We start from the raw sequence: 22187 nt of genomic DNA on the forward strand, positions 1-22187 counted from the left end.
CTATTTAATCTGTCAGGCATGTTCGTGAAGCGACACCAATGTCTTGCAATGCTTGTCCACTCTCCAACAGTGGGTGATGCCCAAACCATGACCACATTTATTGCAACATTGGAGGCATATTGTCAAAGGCCAAGCCAACTCTACTATATTTTTTCACGTGAAATGATTTGGTATAAAATTTCTTGAAACTACGTTATTTCAATGAAAGTTATTCTTGGTATTTGTTAAACGAGTAGTTGTTCACCTGAAATAATACAACCTTCTAATATTTTGAAGCTGAATAATATTTTTTGTTTTGTTTTTGTGATACGGATTTTCTAAGTCATCATGAAACTTCTAGTCTGTCATACATAGTTAGAATTGTAAGGATGTTTGTTCAAGCAGCACATCATTCATATGGTCTGTAGGTATATGTTTTCAGTAGATGTAGTAGTCGTGATGACTCCTCGGTTAGTGTCCGTCTGACAATTGCCTATTGAAAAGACTTGATCCGGTATGGTGGTCAGGCGCGAGATTCAAACCATGTTCATGTAACGCCCAGTCAAGAAACTTCTAGTCTGACATACATTGATTACATGCCTTTGAAAAGCAGCAGTCTGTGACGATACATTTCTATACCATAAATGAATTATATATACATAATGAAAAGAGACATTATATTGAAAATATTTTAAACAAAATAACATTTCACTCTCACAAGGCTGTAACCTAGTACATAGCTCTGACGATGGTTCAATTAGTGTTCACTGAGTGTGACAGAAGACATTGGTGACTGAAATGTGTTGAGGGAACAAAGTGTTTTCACTGTACAATATTCATGAAATACCGTTTACGTACGTGGACGAACAGGTCGCATAAGGTCAGGTCAAGAACAGGTTATTAAGTACATGGTGATGTGCACGTCATGGTAGTAATAACTCTGATCGGCTGAGCTCAATGAGGTCAAGGTCAGGTTATTAAGTACAAGGTTAAGTTCAAGTGTTCGTCACGCTTAAGAACGTCTATTGTTCCATTGTTATGGTATTGAATGCCTCAGGCGACGTGTCTATTATACCATTGTTCACTAATTGCATTCCATAGGTGACACGTTCATTGTTCCATTGTTACAAATTGAATACCTCACTTTTAATGAAGGCGTTCACGCTATGATACCATTGTCAATGGAGGCGTTCATGCTATGATTCCATTGTCAATGGAGGCGTTCACGCTATGATTCCATTGTCAGTGGAGGCGTTCACGCTATGATTCCATTGTCAATGGAGGCGTTCACGCTATGATTCCATTGTCAATGGAGGCGTTCACGCTGTGATTCCATTGTTCCTCTGTTGTCTTCACGACGCGGCAAATATATATCTGCTAACATGACAATTATATAATTCTTTGAAATAGGCATGACATTGTCTTTTATGACATGGCATGTGCAAATATAAATGCCATGCTTGCATCCCAAGTACCAAGTTGTTCTCTGTGCCTTAGTTTTGGTACCTCCCATCTGACTATGGGGGAGTACCCGGGTTTGCTGCCAGGAATATAGCCCTTCTGGTTAATACAGAGGGATGCAGTGTTGGGGAGTCTTCACTTGTCCCGAAATGTTCTGGTTTGGGTTCAACAAGGCTGATCTTCCTGGGAGAAGTCCCATTCGCTGTCTGGGCTGCATGTAGAGGGGACAAGGGCCCTGAGCTGATGATAAGCCTAACCTGACTGCGCCCGGATTCCCCAAATTGTCACCCAAACCTGTTGCATTTTTATTCTTAATCTGTATATGCTAACAATTCTAATAACATTGGGATCCTTTAAAAAGTGACTGAGTGAGTTAAAATTGTAAATAACATTTCAGCCATTGTGACAATGAAAAGTTATACATAAGAAACACGTTTTGACTTTATAAAAGCCTGTTAACCAAGGACAGTTAAATGATTAGACTATCACAGAAAAAATATCAATAACGTGTGCATATAAAAAGGCACTATACATCACAATAAAATAAAAAAACGGGCTATAGATCATGGCCACCATACTTGGGACCATGGAGACTAACAGTACTTCTGCAACCTACATCATATCAGCAGCAGGATCAACACCATCCCTTCAGCTGCTGGCGCTGGTAAGTATACTACGATAATAAATGAAGTAGGTCTGCATTTACTTAAAATGTTGAGGAACTTAAAGGAGGACAATAATTATACAGTACCCCTCCCCCCTTCTCGAGGACACACACACACTAACAACCTCAGTTAAAACGACATTTTTTTGTTACAAAACATTTCAATAACAAATGTCAAACAATTCTATTTCTTTTAAAAGCAAAAAAATAAACGAATCCTGGCATTATTTGAAGGTGATGAATAGGAATGTTTATCCCTGGTGAAGGAAAAGTCAAGGAGGTCATGCCAGGCCTGGCCATGCCAGGTAACAAGTACCATCTTTTAACGTACTTTGGTGTGACTCTTTCCGGGGATCGAACCCCGGACCTTCCGCTCTACCACGGAGGCCCTTCTAAGATTCATAGTGACAAAACACTCTCCAGAAGACTGACAAGAGAGATGACTTCGTCTTTAAAATAGTCAACTTTCCCTAGTTGTCGAGCGTCATCCCTGCAGCTCCAGCCCTTGTCTACATTTCACAAGACGCGTGAAGATTCCGGGGTAGAAGAGGTCTTCAGCAACCCACACTTGCCGTAAAAGGCGACTATGCTTGTCGTAAAAGGCGACTAACGGGATCGGGTAGTCAGGCGCGCTGACTTGGTTGATGCATGTCATCGATCCCAAATGCGTGGATCGATGCTCATGATGTCAATCACTGGATTGTCTGGTCCAGATTCGATTATTTTACAGACCGCCGTCATATAGCTGGAATATTGCTGAGTGCGGCGTTAAACAACAAACCAAACCAAAAACATTTAACAATCTATGAGGTTCAATCGGGCATGCTCTACAAATGTTGTGTGGTAGACATGTAGAATGCTTCTCCAAATTTGACGCATCATTGACAAAAGTGATGTATTTGGACTTAACGATATGTAACTGTGTGTTTTTCAGGTTAACTATTGATTTGCCTTTGCGCGTGTTTGTGACGGGTGTCACTGGTGGAACAGTGAGTGAGTGAGTATGGTTTTACGCCGCTTTTAGCAATATTCCAGCAATATCACGGCGGGGGACACCACAAATGAGCTTCACACATTGTACCCATGTCGGGAATCGAACCCGGGTCTTCGGCGTGACGAGCGAACGCTTTAACCACTAGGCTACCCGACCGCCCCCACTGGTGGAACAGAATACGCTCACCTTTTGGCGAACACTTGGTATCATAACTATTTGATAATGATTCATAAACACATTATCATGATGTAGTCGGAATTCTACATTCGTCTCTGCTTTTGGTAGAGATACGTTATGAATATGGAAAGGGTCTGAATGCTTTTAGTATCCCATCGGTATATAATATCCGTCCGTCCGTCTGTACCATATCTCTAACATGTCTTCTTTCATGAAACTTTGTACACACAAACACCATCTTTTTAGGGATGTTTTAGAAGTTTTATTCTTTCCGTTTCCATGGCAACAACTTCATATTCGTGTGTTTGTCCGGACCATACTCTAAAACTAATAATCATTGTTTCATGAAATGTTGCACACACAAAGACCAGGTTGTCAACTGATGCCTTTGGTCTTGATATTTTTATAGAAGTTTTGTTTGCTTTCCTTTTTGCACGGCGCCAAGGTTAACTTTGACTTTGTTCATAGTGTTGTATCTGTCAGGACCACATCTCTAAATATCACTGATTTGTCATCTTCTGATGACTCTTGTTTGAATATACATGTGGTGCACTGAGTAGTTTTAGAAATGATGGGACCCGCGAAGATCCGTTGTAGACTAGATCTTCAGCAACCAATGCTTGCCGTAAAACGCGACTATGCTTGTCGTAAGAGGCGACAAACGAGATCCCGTGGTCAGGCTCGCTGACTTGGTTGATGCATGCCCTCGATCCAAAATTGCGTGGATCGATGTTTGTGATGTGAATCACTGGATTGTCTGGACCAGACTCGATTATTTACAGACCGCCTCATATAGCTGGAATATTGCTGACTGCGGCGTTAAACAACAAACAAACCAACAATCAAAAGAAATGATGGATATTTATAAATAATATATTGTGGTTGAAGGAAAAGGTTGTTTCAATAGTTATCAGCCAAATACAAATTGGCCATTTTATTTTTAATCAACTGAATAATACAGTCATAAGTAACTTTTCACCTATACAAACATTAAATTGTTTGATAGGCATTACTTAGAAGTTGACGGATGACAAGCTAGACACAATTTTAAGGATAATAACTTCTTTAATACTGTGAAAAGCGACGTTTCGGTATAGATCCTTGCTTGACCACGGTATAAGGAAACGTCCCCTTTCATGGTATTAAAGAAGTTGTTATCCATAAAATTGTGTCTATCTTATAAAAAACATTTAAGTTTATATATATTTCAGTATAATTAAGTAAATGCGATTTGGGATCGATCACTTGATATTCCAGTGGGTGGGGTGGGGTGGTGGTGTTTTGTATTGAGATTAGATATTGTATCAGCTACAGCCTCCAAACCAGATATTTTATAATTTGAAGTCATGCATTTCGTAGATGTTAACTACTTTGGTGAAAGTCATGCGCTCAGGTATGGTGCTGAAACTAGGATTCGAACCCAGGATCTAGCATGCCTACGTAACTCCTCATATTAAACACATCTCTGCACAGCAAATTGCGGCGCCTGAGTCGACTGGGCCGCCTTCTCCCCTATGTGTAGAAGTGTCATCAGCACCTGCAGCATGCATGTAGGGAGACCATGTGTACCTAGGTTTGTCGACGAAGTGTGTGACATATATGTACTACATGCAACCAATCCAGTTATACGTAACAACTGCGAATAATTATGTGTACCTGAGCGCATAGTAGATTACTACTTCCCTTGTCTGTAAACAAAGGGACGATTAGAGTGCTTTGAAACATGTAATATGTCTGATAAATAACAACATGGCAGCAAACACAATACAAATGCACACCTGGAACAGCATTAGGTATGCATTTATCGGTAGATTGTCAATTGTCTAGTGACACTATCATGGAAATTCAACAATCCATGTCCCATGAAGACAAAGGAATTATAACTGGGGAGTATTGATATCCATTCATGTAAAGGTAACAAGTGTTTTCATTCTGCTACTCGCTTGGATTGTGCACCATAGCCTTAACATAAAAGCGGAAGAGTGTCCAATTTCTAACTTGCAATGTAATTACAGACAAACATATTCTAATAACGAACCCTTTCTCGTCAGTGAAATAATTCAATGTTGTCAATCAGACGTGCACAAGCAGTCAGCCTTGGTAATATGTGAAGATGTGCAGACACTCGTCCATTGGTACATGAATATAAAAACATTTTGATACACACAGTATGTACATCTCTCTCTATATATATATGTATATGGTTTAAACTTAATTTTATTTCAAAAGAAATCTGGATTGGTAAACAAGCCAAACTTGCTTATGTTAATACCTCTCCAGGTAATAACTTGACAACAGCTGGTTATATATCAGATTATATGTAAGATAGTGCTAAACATAAACATACTAAATGCCCAAATGAATTATATGAAGCCAATACAAGTGGTGTCTGTGAAATAAGATATAGCAGTTTTCCATTACTTCATGCGTAAAATTAAGCTACGCGAATCTTTTGCTTTTGACAATGAAATCGTGAACTGATTTAAGAAAAGTCATGTTTGTAGAACTGCTGACTGAACTACTGCCATGTAATATCGTTTTTAGATCATACCCATGTGTGTAGAAATGCATAGTGTTTCTGATATTATGGTATTTTTGACAGGTATAGAACAAATGAATTGCGTCTTCAAAGTGATACCCAGAAGTGCAGTCTGATATGTCTGATACATGTCGTTTAAACTTATCAGCGTTAAGGTCACTGCAGCCGAGCCTAAGGCTGGACAATTTGGCTTAATCTATGACCGTATTTTAGGTCAAAATTATTAACAATTGTATCAGAATGATTAATTAAGGATTTGAATTCTTTTAATGAGCAAGAATTAGTAACTTCATTGGGTAGAGCGTTTCACAGGTTAATCGTATCCGGAAGAAATGATTTAGCATAGGTCTGGGTTCTACATTTGATCGTTTGTATGTTAGATCTATTTCTAAGGTTATAATTGCTATTATCAGAGACTGGACTTGGAATGAGATCCTTGAGATATACAGGTGAAATACTGTTTTTCATTTTGTAAAATGTAATCAGTTTGAAGCGGTGTCGTCGTTCTTTTAAGGACTGAAAGTTTGTTTCGTTATAAATTTTAACATGACTGGTACCCCGAACCGCCCCACAAATAGCTCTCAATGCGTCCAAATGTAAATTTTCGAGTAACAATGATTGTTCGATTGTAAGTAGTCCCAAATATGACAGCAGTAGTCGAAGTTTGGTAGGATAAAAGATGTGTACATAGTTTCAAGCGTATGTCTTGTTAGACTATATTTAAAGCTCCTTAGGCAGTTGATCATTGGACTGATTTTTCTAATAATTTCGTTAATGTGTTTTTTCCATAACAATCAGATTGAAGTGTAATTCCTAAATGTTTATGACTTTGTACTTCTTCAATAACAGTAGTCTCCATGTATAAGTTTGGTCTAAAACCAGAATTGACTTTGCGACTGAATGTTATAGTTTTGGTGTTATCGGGGTTGAAACCTACTTGCGATTTTTGGGCCCAGTTTGAGATTTTTGCCAAATCATTGTTGATACAATTTTCTGCAGAGATTTGATCATCAATGATGACATATATAGATGTATCGTCTGCGAACAGGCGTATATTACTCTCGATACCTTCGACAATGTCGTTTATATAAACAATAAAAAGCAGTGGTCCAAGGACTGACCCTTTGGGGACCCCAGCTTGTACAAATTTTGATTCTGAGGTATAACCATTAATGTCTACCTTTTGGACTCTATGTTCTAAGTAGCTTTCAAACCATTTCAAAAGATCACCTTGGATACCGTAAGCATTGAGTTTATAAATAATTCCTTTGTACCATACTCTATCAAAGGCTTTGCTGAAATCGCAAAAAACAGCTCTGATTTCTTTACCTTCGTCTAATGCCCTAGCAATAAAATTATATAGGTAAGTGAGTTGATAAGATGTGGATACACTAGGCACGAAACCCGACTGTAAATTTGTCAACAATTCGTTTTCTCTGAAAAAGTTAAACACATATTTGAATATACACTTTTCAAGAATTTGGGCTAAGCAACATGTTAGAGCTACAGGTCTACAGTTTGAGCATTCATGTACATCGCTTTTATGTGAATTGGTGTTACTGATGCTTGTTTCCAAACTAACGGGAAGGTTTTGTTTTTGAGCGACAAGTTAAATAATTTTGTCAGGATCGGAGCTGGACGAGTCGCTGTTAATTTAAGTAACTTGTTACCTATACCATCTGGCCCTGTTGCCTTAGTTGTATCTACAGAAAGAAGAATATCTCGAACTTCTTCTTGATTTAAATTCACAGATAGCAATGGATCGTCGATTGTATATGGAAGGTCAGAATCGGGCTTTCTTACTCTTGCTTGATCAGTGAAAAATTAATTTAGGACATTTGTAATATCTTCAATATCATCATATAAAACATTATTTGATACTAATGACGGAAACGACGAAGTACCATATGAAGTATTTATGATGTTATCTATTTTTAATTCATGAGCTCTTTTGGCTATTCTGACTGATGATATTACTTTATTCCTGCAAAGCCTAAATTTTACCCAATCTGACGGTCGATTTCTGTTTTTAGCAATTTTGTGAATACGATTACGTTTCCTAATAAGAGAGCGTATCTCGTTATTTATCCATAGAGGATCCTTTGTTGGTATTGTGACAGTCTTAGTTGGAATGTATTTATCAAATATGTCTTTAAGTTTACAAGTCAGATCTTCAGTGATAATGTTAATATTATCAGATGAGAATAGGCTATCCAGGTCGATCTCATTAATACCTTGATTTATACCATCTGCATCTTCCAAGGGATAGTTATATATTTTTCTCTTAAACGCGTAGTTTCTGGGTATAGTTTCTTTTATGTGATCAAAGATAGGGCAGTGATTGCTACAGATTGGATCAAGTACACCAGAAGGCCTCACATTATTTTCACAGGATACGAATATTAAATCGATCAAAGATTTAGAATTAGAGGTTATTCTTGTGAGATTTAAACCATACATAGATTGTAAATGTTCAATCTTTTTAGTGGTTTCGCATAGAATATCTAGATTGAAGTCGCTAGTAACAATAGTAAACATATCAAGATCAACAGCATTGCCTATTGATTGATCAATTAAATTCCAATAATTGGCACATTTATCGGCACGATAAAATGTAATAATTAAGTAATTTCGAGTTTTACATTTAACCTGTATCCATATCGCCTCAAGCTCGGCAAGTTCTAAATTTCTCATTATTTTAGCGTTTAGATTATGTTTAACATAAGCGGCAACCCCACCACCACGTTTTGTTCTGTCTTTTCTAAATGGAGATTGAAACCGGGAATTTGTATTTCATTGTTTCGAATATCTTCACTTAACCATGTTTCAGTCAAACATATTACATCGTATGGCCCAAACTCAATTTATCCCTGAGACTACGAACATTTAGGTGTATAATATTTAAGTCTTTTAAGTACTTAGGTCCAGGATGAGGGTGAACATCTCCACAGCAGAGGAGTAGAAAAATTAAGAATATTGATAGTCGCAGATTATACAAACATCGAAATTTAAAAATGTGTAAAAAAATCAGAAACTTATATGAGTATTTAACATGAAGTGTAACTGCAAATGTACCCACTGCTTGTCTATATTGTGATATGTCAACCGACATTGAATGTTAGTATGATAACCAAAGGCACAGTGGGTCTCAAAAGAAATGGAAAAACACACAGACACACACAAGCTACAGATGTGGCTCGGTACAAGATACATAAATAAGCACTATTTGGGTTTTCTTTTCTTGGACAATAAACAAGTGCGAAACATTTATCAAAAACAGAGATGAAAAAGTGAATGAACAACACAAACATAGTTTTCTCGGTTCGAGAAACAAAATATCCGATAAAAACAATCAGGGATAATGCATATCTTAATATTAGGGTTTCACATCAATACAACAGAGAATTACAGCTGTTGGACATAATCAAGTGTCATACTCAAGGCGAATGATGGCCAATGTTATACAGTAATTATAGTTGTATGCTGTATACTGGGATAGGGCGAGAGACACGATTAAGTTACATAACATAAGTTGGCTGCACGCTTCACGCAAGTGGTTTTAATTCCGTTGGATACCTGTTACAATAAAGAAAGAAAACATAAAAAGTATTTGTTGAATACAATTTTAAGACAGTTATACAATAGATGTATTAAATAATGTTTGGTTGAGGGAAATATATAGCGCTGTATCAGAATGAGTGGTCAGCCGGGGTTTTAATAAGTCAGCAATCATATCATATACAAGCAAAGTGGATCACATCAGTGTTTCGACATTGAATTCGTAAACCTTACTGGATTGTGATGGTAATTTTAAACCATGATTATAGAGTATTTACTATTTGTAGTTATTTAATATGTGATTAGCTGTGACTTGATTCAATTTACATAAGTTAACATTTAAAGTAGGACTGCATACAATGCATGTGTCCATAAATATGCAGTAGAATGTCATACACCGCATGGTTTATTTTACAAGGTCATTGGGTTGAGGTACCAGTACATGTACAGTTTAAGAGAAGAAGAAGAAGAAGAAGAAATTGTTTTATTAGCGTGTCACATGCTGCAGTACAAAATATATTGACATATAAACATCATTAAAAAACAGTACCCAGCCAGTTGGCCTACGAGACACTAATTACATAATGGTACATTTAAAATATAAAAAAGAAAAAAGAAAAATTAGTTGTAACTTTGTATATTACTACACCCACACCCACACCCACACCCGCACCTGCACCCATACACCCACGCCCACATCCGCATTAAAATCCCGCTCAAAGCATGCAAACAGGTAAGCATACAGAACGTTCACAGCAATCTCATACAAAACACAGCAATCTCATGCAGAACATTCACAGCAGTCTCATACAAAACACTCACAGCAATCTCATACAGAACACTCACAACAATCTCATACAGAACACTCGTAGCATTCTCATACAAAACACTCACGGCAATCTCATACATGTCATACATCTATACACACATGTGTCCATATACACACAACTTAATTCATCAATCGTGTATACTAACCTACATGTATAACCAGCATACATACTAACATACCAACCTACATACATACCTATATCCATCAAACATAAATCAATCCGTATTATACATACACAGGCCCATCCATACCTATGTCCGTTCAAACACACCTCAATCCAAATATACTAACACACATACAACCATACATCCATACATATATATATCCATTCAAACACACCTCAATCCAAATATACTAACACACATACAACCATACATCCATACATATATATATCCATTCAAACACACCTCAATCCAAATATACTAACACACATACAACCATACATCCATACCTATATCCATCCATACACATATCGATCCATATATACATACACACATACAACCATACCTATATCCATCCATTCAAACATCAGTCCATATATACATACACACATACAACCATGCCTATATCCATCCATAAACACATCAATCCATATATACATACACACATACAACCATACAAGAGTCGTACTGAATACAATATGAACATACATTAAATACAACAGATAATATAAATGAGAGGCACTGTATACTAACGTACATAAACACACTCGCCTACACACCTACGTGCATATATTAGACAATGCATAACATTATGGATGGGATAAAAAGTAATTAAAATAAAATCTAACAGTTTATATAAAGTTTACGGCGCCTGTACATTCTGTAGACAAGGGTGGCTAGGGATTTACTTATTCATGGAGTATTCATTAAATAGCAGGTCTGTTGAAGTAGAGAACAGGTCGGGAAGGAGGGCTCCATGGAGGTAATATAATTCCATAAATCATATCTTAAATCAGAATAAAAGTTACATTCAGTTAGAAAGTGGATTTCATCTTCGATTGCTTTAGAGTCACACATTTTACATATCCTTTCTTCCAATGGGACAGTCGGTCGTGAAAATCTCCCGGTCTCTATTTCAAGAGATAAAGTTCCTGTACGTATTTTTGCGAGTGTACTTCGATAAGATCGGTCCATTATAAGTTGAGCATATGGTTCAGTGTTAAGCAAGCCCTTAAAGAGTCTATATGTTCTAAGTTTGTTACCGTTTATAAGCCCTCGATCGTTCCACAGCTGACGTAGCCAGTCATGGTAATCATTTGATATAAGCCAAGTCTTTATGTAGTCCATGTCAGGAGGTGTTAAATTAAATATATCCAAAATAGGAAGTTGCCACGACTTGATAAGTGTAAAAACCTTATTAGTCCATGATTTACGATAATTACGTGACCATAGATGGACTTTACTACTCACCCGAATGTTGTCACAGTTTTGTAGACGATACCATAGTTGTAAAATTTCTAACTTTTGCTTGGTATAAGGCGAATATCCCCTCGAACTGACAAGTTTGGTGACTTACAGCCCACTCCGAGAAAGAATCTACATGCTCGGTTTTGTACAGCATTGATACAACTGAACTGACGTGTGCCCCACACAGCAGATCCGTATGAGAGAATCGGTTGCACAAGGTTTTCATATAACTTATTAAACACATCGTAAGCCATTCCTCCACTGGCTTTGAATTTACACACAATCACACCTAGGGCACGATGAGCTATCTTGGCTATTTCCTTGGCTGTGAAATTAAGATCTAGGTGTTCATGAAACCAAACACCAAGATATTTATATACATGAGTATAACACACTTCATTTTCACCGATAGTGAAAGTAACACCTGATATACTGGAACCTCTTGACCGGAAATGGACAACATGTGTTTTCTTCAAATTAACAGACATAAGAGAATAGGTGGCCAATAATTTCTATGCCGTAAGCGCAGCACACTGGGGTAATACAGGAGACTCAATTAACTAACATAACATAAGCTGCTGCACGCTTTACGCAAGCGACCTCAATGCGAGTCTGTCGGCTGTTTTCATACCGTTGGATACCCATTACAATAAAGAAAGAAAACACAAAAAGTATTTGTTGAATACAATTTTAAGAGAGTTATGCAATAGATGTTTTAAATATTGTTTGGTTGAGGGAAATATATGGCGCTGTAATCAGAATCAGAATGAGTGGTCAGCCGGGGTTATGAATATGTCAACAATCATAATATTGTTTAGACATTGAATTCTAAAACTTCCTGGATTGAGATGGTAATTCTAAGCTATGACTATAGAGTATTTACTATTTGTGTTATTCAGTATGTGATTAGCTGCGACTTGATCAGTTTGTGTAAGTTAATACTTAAAGTATAATCCTTTATGTTTTGATCAGAAGTGGATCAGGACATGAAGAGTGTATTCATATTCCAACTTTGATCAATTTAAACATAAGTTAATTAGTGCATATCCAATTTGAATCTTATACCTGAGTGTACGTTATATATGTCAAAAGTAGAATGGAATATATGTTATAGACATGTTTGTTGTGATCACATACTTGTGTACTAAGACTGTACATATTTGAAATCAAAAGTTTAAATAAAATACACCTTTTCAGTCAGAGGTACATATTGTGCATGTGAAAAACAATCCATACCCACATTGCAAACTTCACATAATATACATACATATAAATACACATACATACACACACACATACACTCACACATATACATAAACATACACACATATACATACACACATACACACACATATACATACATACACACATATACATACACACATATACATATATACATATACACATATACATACTTACATATATATACATATACATATACATACATACACATACATACATACACATACATATACATACATATACACATACACATACAAGTATATGTATATATAGTTGTTTTTTGGTGTTTTTAAATTTTTTTTAAAGTTTCCAGATATAAGAATCTATCTTAAGCATGTGCCAACAGATTTTAAGTGCACCAACAATGAACACATGAAAGTAATTTACATAATCATAGGATTGCAATCTATGAATGGGCCAATAGTTTCAAAACACATTCATATTTGCCAAAACCACATGATTAAATCATCAACTGATAGGATCTAGGAATGCATACAATGCATACAATGCAAGAAGATAATCACCACATGAATTATCTTTCAAGATCTTTGGGTTGAGGTACAAGTACATGTACCAACCGTTAATAACACCATTGATAACCAGTACATGTTCATTTACAGAATCCTGGAATGTGAAGACTATTTTAAACACAAAGTCACTCATCATATGATGTTGCTGTACACACTCCTAGGAATTAATATATGCAGTTTGTATGTACCTTGTCAATCACCACTTAGGTTCTTAGGTGTTGGGCTTTTGCTTAGCTGTAAAAGCACTGTTTTCCCATACACTTCCTGCCAGTGAAATTATGTTTTCACCAGATACAGGAATATGTCTTATACATGTGCCAACAGATTCTAAGGGCACAGGCAATGAACACATAAAAGTAATTTACACAATTATAGGTTTGCAATCTGTGCATGAGCCATCAGATTCATACACATTCATATTCGTCACAGCCGCTTTATTGAGTTATCGACAGATATGATTTAGGATGAATGCTATGCCTGTGTACACAGACATTCAGTAGATAGTCAATCACCACATGATTTATCTACACAGCCCTTGATTGAGGTACTAATTCATGAACTAAAATTGTATAATCCCATTTATTACCAGTACATATTTAAGCATAAAAACAGTCACCACCTGCTATTGTCTCACTCACTCCTAGGAATGAATAGGTGCAGTTGATATGCACACTGTCAATCACCACTTGGGTTTTTAGGTGTTGGGGTTTGGCTCAGCTGTATAAGCATCTTAAGTCTGTTTTTTTCATACACTTCCTGTAAGTGGGATCTTGCTGTCACTTTCATGAGTTTCCTATCTTTATGTTTGACTAGGATAACCCCTGCAGTCACCAAGGTTGATTCTATTTTGTGGTCGGTGACTAAACCTCTGGCTTGTTTTGCTAGGAACGCCCTTGTTTTTGAAAGGTCCTCGTTGATGTAGGCTTTAGCAGAATTTGGTGACATATTCTTCAGCTAAGATCTGTTAGCGAGTGGTGCACGCTTGGTAGCACTGCTGATGAACATCACAATTATGGATCTCGGGTTTGACTGGGGTGTTGTCGGGAATCTCGGCACTCTGTGGCTAATGTCGATATCCGCCAGGGATATATCCATACCAATTGATTTAGCGATGTTAATCACAATCTCATCGGTTGACTCTTCTGCTTTTTCAGGGATACCAATAATTCTGATTTTATTCCTCCTTGTATACTGCTCCATTCTGTCTAGCTTATCAGACAGATTTTCTATTACCTCATCTTTCTCGTCTCTTTTGGACTTCAATTCAGCCACCTCGCTTGCTAGTTGCTTGTTTTGCTCGATAAGTAGAGACATTTCCTCCCTCAGGGTAGGTCTAATAGCCTCACCTACAGCTGCACCTATAATCCTGAACACATCGTTGCTTTTCAGGGCTACAAGTAGCTGGTTTATAAACTGTCCAGCATCTAGAATATTAGACGCATCACTATTCTCCAGGTCACTCATAGCTGATACTGGTGTGTCACAATGGCTATCACAAATTCTGAGTCGGAGTCACTCACGTTTGTCGACAATTGACACTGTCTTTTATAGTCACTGTCCGAATCGGGGGAGGTGAACACTTCGTCAAGATTTCGTTTAGTTGAAACAGGTGTGTTTTCCATAAGTAATCTCTTTACCACATATCTTCTACTCCGTTGTGAAGTTAGAGCATGGCCTTTTATGTTTACGATATATGACACTGACATAGATAAAAGAAAATAATTAAAATAACGATCAAAAACAAATTCAATTAATGTCTGTTTGTTTGTTGTTTAACGCCGCACTCGGCAATATTCCAGCTATATGACGGCGGACTGTAAATAATCGCTCTAGACCAGACAATCCAGTAATTGACATCATGAGCATCGATAACGCAATTGGGATCGATGACATGTATCAACCAAGTCAGTGAACCTGACCACCCGATCCCGTTTGTCGCCTTTTACGACAACCACAGTCGCCATTTAGGGCAAGCATGGGTTGCTGAAGACCTATTCCACCCCGGATCTTCACGAATGCTACAAAAATGTTACCATTAGGCTTTCGTAGCTGACAGGCATACTGAAATATAGTCACATGCATACAGGTAACTGATCATGGACATAGATAAATACACCAACTGTACACTGATATGTGTTCATGTGTGTGTTCATGCATTTGCAGCTATAAACACGCATGTGGATAGGTGTGTGTTTTCACTGGCATACATAAATAATCAAACATGTACAGATGTGTCATGATATACGTACAGAAATATATACACCTCTACAGAGACGTGTGTTCATAAATCTACAGATACACACACATGTACACTGACGTGTGTTCACAGATATGTGTTTATAGATCCACAGAGGTACACACACCGATGTGTGTTCAAAGACATAAAATATAGACACACGTGTACAAAGACAAGTGTTCACAGACATACAGAAATACGCACATGTCCATAGATCAACAGAAATGCACTGGCGTTTTGGTATAGACAAATTAAAAGATATACAGACTAAGTAAAAATTAAGGACAAGTACGAGTTCAACATTTGTTTTGCTAACATCCCGGCCGGGGCTCCTCCCATCTATCACACAAAGCTCCTCCCACAATTCAGGTTTTCTCCCTCAGGCCACTGGCAAATAAAACCGGGTTTATACAACCGTGGCACAATTTCATGCGCGGGTTCACACTTTGAGACCACTGGCTGTAACTGCCCTCGACAACTATATAAGTAATATGATGATATACACTGACCAAGGCCCCGTGTCCGTGTACTGATGCAAGCCTTGTCGAGACATCCCTCATAAACGGCTGTGAGTATATGCATATGCACCTACTGAAGGAGCAGAAAGTAGGCGTGTGGTCACACGAATCTATTGTCATTTACAGTGCATTTCGTCAGTACCTTCTGCTTGTTTCGCGCATTTCTTCCGCTTCTAAAGGTATTATCGTGCCTCTTTTGCGGCATTAACTTTCGTGCCATTGTCAAGATAAATTGTAACAAGATCGCGCCACTTTCAAGCCAACAAAGCGACACGTTTGTGCCACTATTTCGCAACTTTTGCAACACAGTAGGCAAGTATCTACTCAAGTTTGCCACATTTGTCATACAACCTGCTGTTTTACTTTCATTGTTCCTGATTTGGGATACTTGGTTTTTAATCTGGATTGTTTGGACTGCAAGGTCGTTAATCTCTGTATATTTTCAATACTGATATTGCTATTCTAGTTAGGTGGTAAATCTAAAATGATCACCAGCTGCAGTGTATGAATACTACAACCTCCATCACGCTTAGTAGATGTACATGACTGCAACAAGGCTAGAAAGGAATCACAATCACAATCTTTTATAGGCCAATATGACCTTCAGGAATACTCTCAAGCAACTAATGTTCAGTGCATGTCTAGTATCCCATAAAATCTCTTTATTCCGGATGTATTCAAAAATACTCTTCATTCTGGATGTATTCTGACTAACTGAGGAATGTTTTACGCCGCTTTTAGCAATATCCCATTAATATCACGGCGGGGGACACCAGAAATGGGCTTCACACATTGTACCCATGCCGGGAATCGAACCCGGGTCTTCGGCGTGACGAGCGAATGCTTTAACCACTAGGCTACCCGCCCGCCCCTCTGGATGTATTCAATAGTCCGGACAAAATTGTTTTGTTCTGAAGGCTTTTTTCTGTGTTAAAGCAAGTCTTTCACTTACATATAACGACATTTAGTACGATTTGTATGCTATGGATAAACTATATTATTCACTTTGTGCTAAAATACACTTTTCGAGATGTAACGATTTGTGACTGTGGATTAAACCTAGGGTGACCAAACAACAATCAGAGTTGAAGTAACTGACATGACCGCCACAAAAGAAGACACAGGCTGTCTTTTCTATTGGAAAGGATATGGCTTCTGGGAGGCGGAGTGGGACGTCAGGTTGGACTGTCATAAGATGGCATATTCTGTTACGCGTTTAACTGATTGTTGTTGAAACAATGTTGAATCAAGGTCGTGCTTCAACGTTTAAATGACATTGACGTTTGGTTAGATTTGAAAGTTCAACATTGAATAAACATCAGGTACCATGGTTGAAGTTTGGTTGGGTGTTGGTTGGATAGTTGTTGCATTCAGCTCTATAGTACAATATAATCAGGTCACACCCCAGCTAACACACTACGTTTTCACAACGTTTGGTAATGTTGTGGACTGGTAACATCGATATATAACATTTCCACAACGTTATAATTACGTTACTGTGTAACGTTTTTTTTCACGTCAAAACAACGTTGCACATTTACGATGTGAAAACCTTGTGTAACGGATACCTTACGTTTTTTTTCCACAACGTCATACAACGTTGCACAGTTACGTTGTGAAAACGAAATGCAAACGGTGTGTATCGGATATCTGACAACGTTTTTTTCACAGTGTCATTAAACGTTGCACATTTAAGTTGTGAAAACGTTGTGTATCGGATATCTGACAATGTTGTTTAACTATGTTAGTGTATTGTTATACAGTTTTCTTAATGATAGTCAAAGGACTGGAAGTGTTTCATCAAAATGAGTAATGCATTACTTTCCCATATGTTCAGCATAAGGTACTCCATCTCTAAATATTATAATGTCCTGAACGTAATTGCTTCTCTCTTAGACAACGTTAGTATTACATTACAATGTATTGAAAACCATGCAAATTTACGTTATGCAAACGTTGTGCTTTGGACATCATTCAATGTGTTCGTACTTCCGTTTCTGAAACGTTGTAGCGACGTCATACAGTTTATTGCTTCACGATACTCGTAGGAGTAGAAGACTTTTGAAGTGTTTCATCACAATCAACTTGATTTCGTCAGAAAACTCAGCCAGTAAGGCATATGGAGAACATTTCCAAATGTTACGCATCAGTGATAAATATGATCTCCGATGCAATTCCCTATTTTGACATGATCCACATGTTTTTCAGGTGAACAGTTAACTTGAATTGCATGTGTTTGTGACAGATTCCATGGTTGGGGCAGAAAACACTCATCTTCTCGCGAACACCTGGTATCATCACTACTTGATAAACACAAGTCATGATCATGATAAAGTCGGAATCGTACAATCGACACTGCTTTGTTCAGAGATTTCTGTTGGATATGAAAAGGTTTTTGTCGCTTAATCTGGATCTGTAAAATGTTTCCATACTTTGAGGATTTATGTGGCCTCTGATGGACATGTTCAAAATCAGTCGGTTCTGACACCCCATCGAACCCTTCAATGAAAGGGAAACAATGTATGTACACAATAGATGACTCTCATTGACAGGGTTGGGAATTTAAGTGGTTGTTCACAAAAGGACAATACTGCCTGTTGTCGAATCAATGTTGGGCGGCGACTTTGATCTCGCCTCAAACCATACATGTTATATATAATGAACCATTAAATGATGATACACATTTTAGAATTGCAGGAAAATAAACAAGAATCGTTCTTGTTGCATATCAAGGCAAAAAATCATCTGTTATTTACTTTAAGTGTCGTTGTGCCAAGTATTTTCCCATTAATGTTTACATAGTACTTCAGCCTCCGTGGTCATGTGGAAGAGTGTCTGCCCTGAGATGGGAGGTCTGGGGTTTGATCCCCGGCCGCGTCATTAAAAAATACGTTAAAAGGTGGTACTTGTTGTTACCCTGCCTGGTTCTGGTGCTCGGCATAAAGGGACCAAAACAAGCACTGGTAGGCTAGGAGTCAGTATACTGTGTCTGATTGGGTTATTCGTGTTACACTGCGACATGGGATAGCACTCGGCATTTGTCCGGACCAGTACAAGCAGCCACACACACTCATGTACATGCACGTCACTTTAATCTTGCAATAATGTTGAACGCGACGTTAAACCCCATTTCACCATTTCACTTATAACTTCAATAACGATCTGGCAAAGCTCAAGTTGGAGAAAAAACAGTCGTTGACGTTGAATGAATATATACATAGTACCTGACCCGTGAAGGTTCCGGGGTAGAATAGGTATTCAGCAACCCATGCTTGCCGTAAAAGGTGACTATGCTTGTCGTAAATGGGGACTAACGGGATCGGGTGGCCAGGCTCGCTGACTTGGTTGATGCATGTCATCGATCCCAATTGCGTGGATCGATGCTCATGATATAAATCACTGGATTGTCTGGTCCAGACCCGATCATTTACAGACCGCCGTCATATAGCTGGAATATTGCTGAGTGCGGCGTTAAACAACAAACCAACCAACAACCAACGTACCTACACATGACGACGATCTGAAATCCAACGATAGAAAAACTTACTTACTATTCTATGGTATGCAAGAAGGAAACACAAAAACAAAATTCAAATTTCAAAATTTAGCATTGTGAGACAGAACAGGTTCTCAGGAACTCATGTTAGCCGTACTAGGCGACTAAAGGGATCGGATTGTCAGGCTCGCTGACTTGGTTGATACATGTCATCGCATCCCAGTTGCGTAGATCGATGCACATCATATCAGTCACTGGGTTGTGTGCTCATATTCGATTATTTACAAACCGCAGTGACAAAGCGGGAATATTGTTGTATGCGGGATTGCACAAGAACGAAACGAACAAAACAATAATACGCAAATAATCCATCGCCCATCCGTTGTACCACAGCAACGTGATTATACGTACCTGACACATAAGAAGCTGTTTTCGAAGCAAGATCTTTTCTGAGAGGAACGGGGGAAAGTGTGCAGTCCGACCTTCCTCCCATGTTAAAAAAAGACACGTGCGATTCTCGGAAGGCAAGCAAGGGAGATATGGAAACGCGACGGATTTTGGACCCGTGTCCGTGTAATCTGAACAGACATTGTTATTGAAACAAAGGACCCTCGTTTCCGACTAAGGCGCCGCGATTCGCTGTGCTGAGTTGCATCCCTTGAGCACGCCAGAAGTCCATGATTGTATATGTATATCTGTAATTGTGATATTAAATATTAAAAGCGACAAAAACATTTTCGTAATCATAAGAAATCTCAAACACCGACAAAAATAGGCAGAAGCAAGAGTACACTGCAATGTATAATGTGTTACTTAAATCAATTATTGCCAATAACTTGACCCGGCTTAATGACATTTTACTGAGAAAATGATAGGCAGCATGTGACGGATGAGGTGTTTGTGACAGTTTCCTTAACGATATCAAGCCATTTCATGCCAGTCCGTGTTTTAGTGCCAAAACTGAAGCATCTCTGATGAAGGAGCAGGAAGCTGCTCTGAAACGTGTAAACAAAGAATAAAAGAAGCTGCTGTCGATGTATTCATCATAATCATGTGTTTATGAATCACTAGCACTAGCTAGCTGGCTGCTAAGCACCTGGTTTAGGCTGATTTACGTGTGCTATCTAATCCAACATGTTTATGCGTGATGTTGTCATTGGCAGAAAACACAAACAGAAAAAGAGGACACCAGCTGTCATCTAAAGTCTGTCTGACCTTCATCAACAGTTTTAGTTATTCCCACTGACAAGGCGTCAAGTAACATAAGGGAACACGGATGGCCCAGTCGTCTAAAGCGCCGCGATTCGCTATACAGATTTGCGTCCCTTGGGCGTTTGATTGTGGGTTCGAATCACGGTTCGCCCCGATTATGTTTCTAGGTTTGTCCGCACCATACCCGTGCTCGTGGGTTTCACCGAAGTGGTAAACGTCTGAGACGGCATCACATCGGGCTTTCCTCCCACATTAAGCTGACACGCCGCGATATAACTGGAATAATGTTAAAAGCGGTGTTAAACCCAACTCAATCACTCACTCATTTGTGTGTCACACATATTAGCAACTAAATATCTCTGTTTTGAATTCCTATATGTGCCAACATAGTCTCATGACAATATTGAGATACAGGGAAAGACCTTATGAAGTGTAGTGATTTGGGGCACTGGTGGCTCACTCACAATGTGATGGTTGATATGTCCCTTGTGTTTTCAAAGGTTTGAGTCATGCATTATTTGTTTTGTTATTCCCCTGTTCTTTTGAAATATGTTTTGGTAGAACCAATGTTTCTAAAGCCGTGAGATCGTATGTTTATACCATGTTACACTTTCAACTGATTATCAAAGATGGGGAAGTCAATTTTAAAATAGCAGGGTGACTGTTACCTGACATGCCTGAATGTAAATAACTCTACAGCCATGCTATTATCTTCCCATGCACGTGAATGCACGCCTTTCCCGCAAACCTTGAGACAGAGGTCACGTGACTGCCTTCACTTCAAGCGAGTATTACACGCACATGTGTATTGAGTTGACAGTTGTATAAGATGATTACCAAAGACTGTAGAATGTGAGTACTGTTAATCTTTCATCATGTTGGTACATTTCCATATTGCTGGTTGATATACACCCTGTGTTCTCGCGGGTACCGCTTTTTTGTGGTTATTACCCTATGTTTGATGTAGAGTTTGAATAAAACAATGTTTCATAAGCGGTTTTCGTATGTGTATGTGATTTTTAATCCACTAACGCACTGTAACTGAATTGAAACTGTTAAACTTACAATCAATGGACTATCGAAGATCGGGGAGTTATTTATTTTATAGTTACAGGATTGCTCTTTTCTAAAGTGCCTGTATGTATGTATGTCTACAGTTGTAAGGAAAACATTGCAATTATCTTTCCATGACAGTGAATGCACGTTATCCACATATCCGGGTTACGTGGCTGTCTTTAATTCAAGCATATGTTGTTACCGAGATGACAGCTGTTTTTAATTACAACCAAAGACTGCAGAGCGTATTGCGAATCTAGGGGGATATATATATATGTATATATATA

General features: G+C 38.2%; 1 protein-coding gene across 1 annotated transcript in view; it reads left to right on the forward strand.

Annotated features, from left to right (window-relative positions):
* Positions 1–11022: 11022 nt before the first annotated feature.
* Positions 11023–22187, forward strand: part of LOC139459280 (ornithine decarboxylase-like) — a 31472-nt gene continuing 20307 nt past the window's right edge. Inside the window, exon 1 of the mRNA XM_071240731.1 lies at positions 11023–11125. Within this exon, the coding sequence (XP_071096832.1) occupies positions 11058–11125 (68 nt within the window). The 5' untranslated portion in view covers positions 11023–11057. The remainder of the gene's footprint in view (positions 11126–22187) is intronic.

This window comes from Haliotis cracherodii, unplaced genomic scaffold, assembly GCF_022045235.1.
Source record: "Haliotis cracherodii isolate W230 unplaced genomic scaffold, xgHalCrac1.p SCAF_13, whole genome shotgun sequence".
Classification (NCBI taxonomy): Eukaryota; Metazoa; Mollusca; class Gastropoda; order Lepetellida; family Haliotidae; genus Haliotis; species Haliotis cracherodii.